Source organism: Miniopterus natalensis, chromosome 10 (genome assembly GCF_054644295.1).
Source record: "Miniopterus natalensis isolate mMinNat1 chromosome 10, mMinNat1.hap1, whole genome shotgun sequence".
Classification (NCBI taxonomy): Eukaryota; Metazoa; Chordata; class Mammalia; order Chiroptera; family Miniopteridae; genus Miniopterus; species Miniopterus natalensis.
In genome coordinates, this window is record NC_142090.1 from 3,935,315 (window position 1) to 3,942,053 (window position 6,739).

A 6,739-nucleotide genomic window follows, 5' to 3' on the forward strand; every position below is an offset into this window, starting at 1 on the left:
TCTACATTTAACACATAATATACTAAATAAAATTAATTTTTTTAAAAAATATATCTTTATTGATTTCAGAGAGAGGAAAGGAGAGGGAGAGAGAAACATCAATGATGAGAGTCATTGATCGGCTGCCTCCTGCACGCCCCCTGCTGGGGATCGAGCCCACAACCCGGGCCTGTGCCCTGACCGGGAATCGAACCCCGATCCCCTGGATCCTAGGTCGACGCTCAACCGCTGAGCCACGCCCAGCTAGGCTAAAATTAATTTTTTTAAAAGCTTGAAAAGTATTTCATTTCCCAGCATCTAAACTGCCCTCAGCGCCTTCTCCCGCTGGCTGAGATGCCACTCATCATCGGGGCCTGTGTCGGTTTTCAGTTCTGATGAACACGCATCCGGGTATAAAACCGCTGCAACAAATTGGCATGATTTATGGGTCAGACGGAGTTAAGAGAAGTTCTTAGGGTTAAATCAGGAACCAAAAAAGTGATCGCAGGCAACCACAAGTATGTAAGAAAAATGATTCCACAGACTTATAATTGGAAAAAAATAGGGGACTCTGAAGTTTAAGAACCTAGGTCATGCTCACTGTCTCCACCTAGTGATAGGTCCTTGAGTGAGGCCTGATGAGCTCGTAGGGGATCTGCCCGACTCTCAGCTTTGTTATTTGCCTCCTGGTCGCTTTGATTTGGGGACAATATTTTTTACTCATGAAAGCGACTTTTAAAATGTACTTAACAAATGTGCACGTTTCTCTGATTAGTTTCCTGAATTTCCTTGAAAGAGTCATTACAAGTTTTAAAATGTTAATTGTATGTTATGTTATCGTTAAGATGGGGTTTGGGCCCGGAGCGGGTCTGCCTTGGGTCCCCCTGTAGTGGTGGGTTCTTGGCCGCATGTAGGAAAGATTTCACGACACCAGTGTAGGTGATTTTGAGAGTATGTTTATTAAAGCTGGGGATAGTGACTCAAAGGAAGGGCTTAAGATAGAGAAGCAACAGGAGAGAGCCTAGGCAGGGTGCTTTGGCCCTCTAGAAAGAGAAGTCACACTAAAAGAAATGAGCTCACTGGGAAGTCAGAGGAACAGGGGGCCTTGGAGACAGGTTCAGGGGGTGAGCCTGGAATGAGTTCCCGCTGCCCACTGCTCCCCTGGTTGCAAGTCTCCTGGGGTCCCTTAGAGTTTAGGAGAAAAACAGCAGAGATACAAGGCGTGGGTGTGCTCCAGCCAGAGCTGCCGTGGGTCCTTTGTCTTGAGGCTTTTTCTCTTTCTTTGGCCAGCTGAAATCCTAGGGGAGGTCTCAGGGGATTGTCTTATAACAGAATAGTTATTAGCTTTTCAGGTGTGTCTTTCAATATGTGGATTCATCAAAATGTGCTTATAGAGCCCGGGCAGGTGTGGCTCAGTGGGTTGGAGCAGCATCAACCAATCAATGGTTTTTTTTCTCTCTCTCTCTCTCCCTTCCTCTTTCTAAAATTGATTTTTTTTTAAAATGTGGGTATAGAGGGGTCAGGGGTTTTCTTCTGGTTAGTTTCATTTTTAAAGATTGTCATCAAGCCCTGGCCAGTGTGACTCAGTGATCAGAGCATCGGCCCATGGACGGAAGGGTCTCAGGTTCGATTCATGGTCAAGGGTACGTACCTGGGTTGCAGGTTCGATTCCCCAGCCTCTCTTGGGGTGCGTGCAGGAGGCAATCAATCGACGTGTCTCTCTCACATCAATGTTTCTCTCTCTCTTCTTCTCCCCCCACAATACTCTCTAAGATAAATAAGTAAATAAATATTAAAAATATTTTAAAAATCCTTGAGTAAGGATTAACAACAACAAAAAAGGGACCAGGACCTACCTAGGCCATTCTGTCCCAGGAAGGTCTGCAATGTGTAAACCATTTGCTCTTAAGTGTCCTTGGTTAGAGAAGATAAAATCTTATGATTTGCCCGGCCAGCGTGGCTCAGCAGTTGAGCATCGACCTAGGATCCAGGAGATCCCAGTTCGATTCCCGGTCAGGGCACATGCCCGGGTTTCAGGCTCGATCCCCAGCAGGGGGCGTGCAGGAGGCAGCCGATCAATGGCTCTCATCATTGATGTTTCTCTCTCTCTCCCTCTCCCTTCCTCTCTCTCTAAAATCAATAAAAACCTTTTTTTAAAAATAAAAAGCTATAAGTTCACAAGGAGAAAGTCGATGGAAGAGGAGACACGGAGGATGAGACACACGACATGTTTTAGGAGATGGTGCATAAGGCACGGTGGTGACTGAGCAGAGTTCCTACAGGGGCAGGGGGACCCGTGGGAGCAAGAGACTCACCCTCTGAACCCTGAGGGGGCTCGGGACCAGAAGGCGCCAGGTGCAAGGGAGCCAGGGGTGAGGCTGGGGACCTCGGGGGAACATCCCAGCCTCCACCGCTGCCGGAGACCAGAGAGAGGCTTTCCCGCATGCAAGTGCGCTCAGGTGGGGGCAATGGGCCAAACGAAAGCAGGCGGATGGAATCAAAGTCCCCGTGCTAATGTCGCTCTCGGTCTCTGACCCCACTTGGCACCCAGAACACTAGCAGCCACTTTCCATATATGTCCTCATTTCCTCCTCAGGACAACCCCGAGGGCAGGGTGTGTGACCCACCCTGCAGAGACGGAAGCAGGAGTTCCGGGGCTAGAAGTTCAATGCCGTCCTCTATGTCCGGTCACTAGGACAGGGCCTGGAGGCAGAGGAACAGTCCCCCGGGTTACTGCCAGGCGAGGCCCCAGAGCTGGCTCAGATCCACTCAGGGGTGCAGGAGTCGAACCAATATTTGGACACTGTTTTCCTGACTCCCCACTGGCCTGTGAATTCCACCACAGCGTCCTGCCGGCCTCCTAACACCTGCAGGGGGGAGACCCTTGGGTCTACTGCCACCAAGGATGGGACATGCAGGATCAAGGCTGGACTTGTGTGTTGGTGGTAGAGGTTGTCAGACACCAGCGTCATCTCAAAAAAAGATGCCTGCCCCGGCTCCCTGGACACCCTGCTCCCCTGCCCTGTCTGGGTGAGCGGCCAGGGTCAGGGTCAGGGTCAGGGTCAGGGACAGGGGGCAGGACCTGGGTCAGCAGGAGGGTGGGACAGAAAGAAAAGGCTCAGGAGGGCGATCTGCCCGGAAGGCGGGTCCTAACGGGGTAGGAGGAGCCTCGGGAGGCCCAGGGGACTGGAGGGAGCCCAGGAGGTGGGAGTGGGAGGAGGTGGGGCCAACAGAAGGAGGGAGGGGGGCAGGGGGACTGGGAAGAGGCTGACTGTCTGGCAAAGTCGCTGCGAGAAGTTAGAAGAGACCCCAAGGCACCAGAGACAAGGTGAGGAGGGAGAGCAGGCTGGGGACAGCTGGATGTCTGGGGGGGTGCAGGGGGTGGGGGGGTGGAGAGGAGAGGGACAGGCAGAGGGAATCAGTCCAAAAGCCAAGCTTGTCAACTTGTCCGTGAGCCCTTGCTTTAAGGCAACGCCCTGGGGCTGGGAGAGGGGTGGTGTGGAAGGCCCAGAAAAAAAGGCAACAGAGGGGGGGTCTGCCTGAAGAAGATAGCCAAGGGTGGGGCCCAGGCAAGACCCCCTTCTCTGGTTTAGGGGTGGGACCCATGGCGACAGGCAGTCCCAGCACAGGGAGGGTTAAGCATCCTCAGTCCCCACCCTGCTCTGGCCCCTCCAAGTGTTTACATCCTTCCAGAAATATTCAGCCTCCTTTCTGTGCCCCAGTCTTTCCCCTGCAGTTATACTGAGGGGAGGGGATGAGGGCCAGAGGCTGGGACCTAGGAGCCAGTAGCCCCAGGGTGGGGAGAGGAAGCTGAGGGGGGCTCTAGGGGCAACTGGGGCAGTGGGGGCAGAGAAGGGGCCAGAAAAGGCGGGCAGGGAGGGAGAGAGGAGCAACAGGAGTGTTTCCCTGTCGTCCAAGGACAAGAGCCGACTCAGTACCTACCCAGGACAGGGCCAGACCAGGGCTGAGCTTGATCCAGGAACAGTGGGAGGCAGGGTGGGGAAGAGGGAAGGGCAGGGGAATACCAGGGGAATTTTGGCAAAGGGCCACGCCCTGCCCCTCCACCTTTGCCCAGAGCTCTGCTAGGCCACCCCAGTGCAGGGCCAGGGGGGTGGTGGCTCCCCTGGCTGGTATGAAGAGCTGAGGATCACACACACCCTTTGCAGGACCAGGGCGACTGAGGTGAAGTCATGTGGCAGCTGCTGCTCCTGCTGGCCCTGTGGCTGGGCACAGTGGGCTTGGGCAGGGCCGAGCTCACAGCTGCCCAGCACCAGGGCCTGCAGGTGGCCCTGGAGGAATTCCACAGGCATCCGAGGGTGCAGTGGGCCTTCCAGAAGACCAATGTGGACAGTGCAATGGACATGGTTAGCAGCCCCACCCCTGGGAGGGAGGGGGCCAGGGCTGCACCCCGAGAGACCCAGGAAGTGGCTGCAAAGGTGCCTAGGTTCTGTGAGCACCCAGATCTCTGGAGAAGGGCCACTGCCCCAGCCACCAGCTTGGATGTGCTGCTTCGCTGCGGGGAGGAGGGACAGGTCACATCCAGGAATTGCTCTGCCTGCTCAACAGGCTGCTGGCCTTCCTCTGTCTGTCTGTCTGTGGGCAGCCCTCCCAGGCGGGGACCTTCGTGAGGCTGGAATTTACCCTGCAGCAGACGGACTGCTGGAAGAAGGACTGGAGGAAGGCTGAGTGCAAGGTCAAGCCCCATGGGGTGAGTGAGACGACGCACGAATACGTGGGTGATGGGGCACCGGCTCAGGTGCCGGTGTGTGTAACTGGGTTTGGCTGGAGATCCTGCTATAAGCCCTGAGGTTGGAGACCCCCCTGTGGAGCCTGTGGCAGTGACAGTGTGGGTGGCCTGGGCCTGGATGAGCAGGAGCGAGAGGCGGGCTGCTCTGATGGAGGACAACTTCACCCGAGTTCCTCTCCCAGGCTCCAGGTCATAGCTGAAGCCCCAGGTGTGGCGTTGGTCTAGCCCCAGGCCTGGTGAATTCCGTTTTCTGCGAGTCTTCAAGTGGAGATGGCCCAGCCTAGTCTGATCCATAACAGGGTTTGACTGTAATCAGCCACCTTGGGGGCAAAACCTGCTATGGGGGAGATCCCTGGGCTGAGTATGTAACCACCCGGTTTCTAGACCCACTCTGCCAAGCGGCAGCCCTGTGGCTTTGCAGGTCCTCTGACGGCCTCAGTTCCCACCATCTGTTAAAGGAGGAACCAGCTTATCCCAGTGGTTTTCCAACTTCTGTGCCAGAGTCCTTGTGTTCAAATCAACTCTGACAAGAAAATGCAAATAAATATAATAGATGACAGAAGATTGGATCTGGTGGGAGTCAGGTGGGGATACCCCACTCAGGGAGGATTCCTGCCTACGGGTGCACGCGCACACACACTCAAGTTCTCTAGTTTTGAAAACTGCAGGATAGTTTGACTTCTGAAATTTCCCAGTCCAAGGCTGTGCTGCGCCTGAAACCAGCTGGTCTGCATGACCGTTGCCCCTTTGCTCTAGAGCCTGCAGGGGAAAGGACCTCATTGCAGGCAGTCCCCAGTCTCTACCCTCATGAGGCCATGGGCCTCCCCTCACCCCTTTCCTCTCCTGGCCCCACGCCCCTCCCCCCAGAGAAAGCGAAAATGCCTGGCCTGCATCAAGCTGGACACTGAGTCTAAAGTCCTGGGCCGGATGGTCCACTGCCCCATAGAGACGCAGGCTCAACAGGTAAGAGTGGGCAAGGAAGAAGCAGAGAGGTTGGGGAGGCGGCTGGTAGGATCCACAGAAGCTGGGCCTTGGGGGAGGTTGAGAGGCAGAAGCCTGGATAGAGTGAGGAAGGACAGGGAGTGGAGAGGTGGAGAGGGTGAGGAAGGGTGAGGGTGTGGAGGGGTGAGGGTGTGGAGGGGGTGGAGGGTGGAGGAGTGAGGAGGGGTGGAGGGGTGGGGAGGGTGAGGAGGAGTGAGGGGTGGAGGGGTGGAGGGGTGAGGAAGGAGGGGTGGAGGGGTGGGGAGGGGTGGAGGGGTGGGGAGGGGTGGGGAGGGTGAGGAGGGGTGAGAAAAGGCAAGGCTTCAGCAGAGGTGGAGTGGGAAAAGGGGTGAGGAGTGAGGAGGTGGACCAGGCAGAGGCAGACAGCCCTCTAGCGCCCTGCTCCCACCTGAGCGATGCTGGTTCCAGCAGGGGCCCAAGGAGCACCAGGAGGCCCAGTGCCACAGGGTGGAGCAGGCCAGAGAGGGACCCCACAGATACTACTTCCCAGGACAATTTGCCTTTCTCCAGAAACCTGCCTCCGGCTGAGGCACGGACCGGTAGGCAGCACTGGGGGGGACTGGATGGAAGCGAGGGCTGGTGCCGGGCTGTGGGAGGAGGGAGGGAGGAACTCCTAAAGCTGGACCAGGACCAAAACAGCCTCCCTCACCCCCAAATGTTTCTTTCCTTTCCTCCAGAATTTCATCTTGCTTTCTGGACAGCTGTGGGAGGCGACCAGTGAAAGTCAGCCCTCCCTTCCCGGGCCCGGGGGGGACCATCCATGATGCCAGAGCTAATAAAACTGCTCTCAGAACCGCCATCTCTCCTCCCCTTGCTGCACTCTCGTCTCCTCAGCTGACTGGTAGGGGTGAGTGAGGCGAGGCTGGGAAACTCACAGGAGGAAGCAAAGCCCAGGGGGAGCAGGGCTCCAGAACAGGGGCAGGGGCTGGCGTGTGCTCCTCCTTCCCGCAGGAGACCAGATATGGCAGGACACCTTGCTTTCAGCAGCTCATGCCCATATGAAATGACAGG

At 56.0% G+C, this 6,739-nt stretch overlaps 1 protein-coding gene across 2 annotated transcripts; it reads left to right on the forward strand.

Moving 5' to 3' along the window:
- The first annotated feature begins 3,240 nt into the window (after positions 1-3,240).
- On the forward strand, positions 3,241-6,521 carry RARRES2 (retinoic acid receptor responder 2). Of its 2 annotated transcripts, XM_087821361.1 has the most exons (6): positions 3,241-3,307; positions 4,146-4,343; positions 4,583-4,687; positions 5,594-5,689; positions 6,137-6,267; positions 6,406-6,521. In XM_087821361.1, exons 2-5 carry the CDS (start codon positions 4,170-4,172, stop codon positions 6,254-6,256), a joined length of 495 nt encoding a protein of 164 aa, XP_087677487.1. In that variant the 5' UTR covers positions 3,241-3,307; positions 4,146-4,169; the 3' UTR covers positions 6,257-6,267; positions 6,406-6,521. The 2 variants fall into 2 exon arrangements, with proteins under 2 accessions (XP_087677487.1, XP_016051004.2); XM_016195518.2 differs by lacking the exon at positions 3,241-3,307 and having other exon boundaries at positions 3,995-4,343; positions 6,140-6,267.
- Positions 6,522-6,739: the final 218 nt, after the last annotated feature.

What these genes read in the sequence shown, in the direction of transcription:
- RARRES2 (XM_087821361.1), top strand. Translation starts at nt 4,170, where the DNA reads ATGTGGCAGCTGCTGCTCCTGCTGGCCCTGTGGCTGGGCACAGTGGGC. An exon ending in GCAAGGTCAAGCCCCATGGG is followed by an intron (nt 4,688 to 5,593) that starts GTGAGTGAGACG and finishes CCCTCCCCCCAG; the next exon opens with AGAAAGCGAAAATGCCTGGC. An exon ending in TAGAGACGCAGGCTCAACAG is followed by an intron (nt 5,690 to 6,136) that starts GTAAGAGTGGGC and finishes TGCTGGTTCCAG; the next exon opens with CAGGGGCCCAAGGAGCACCA.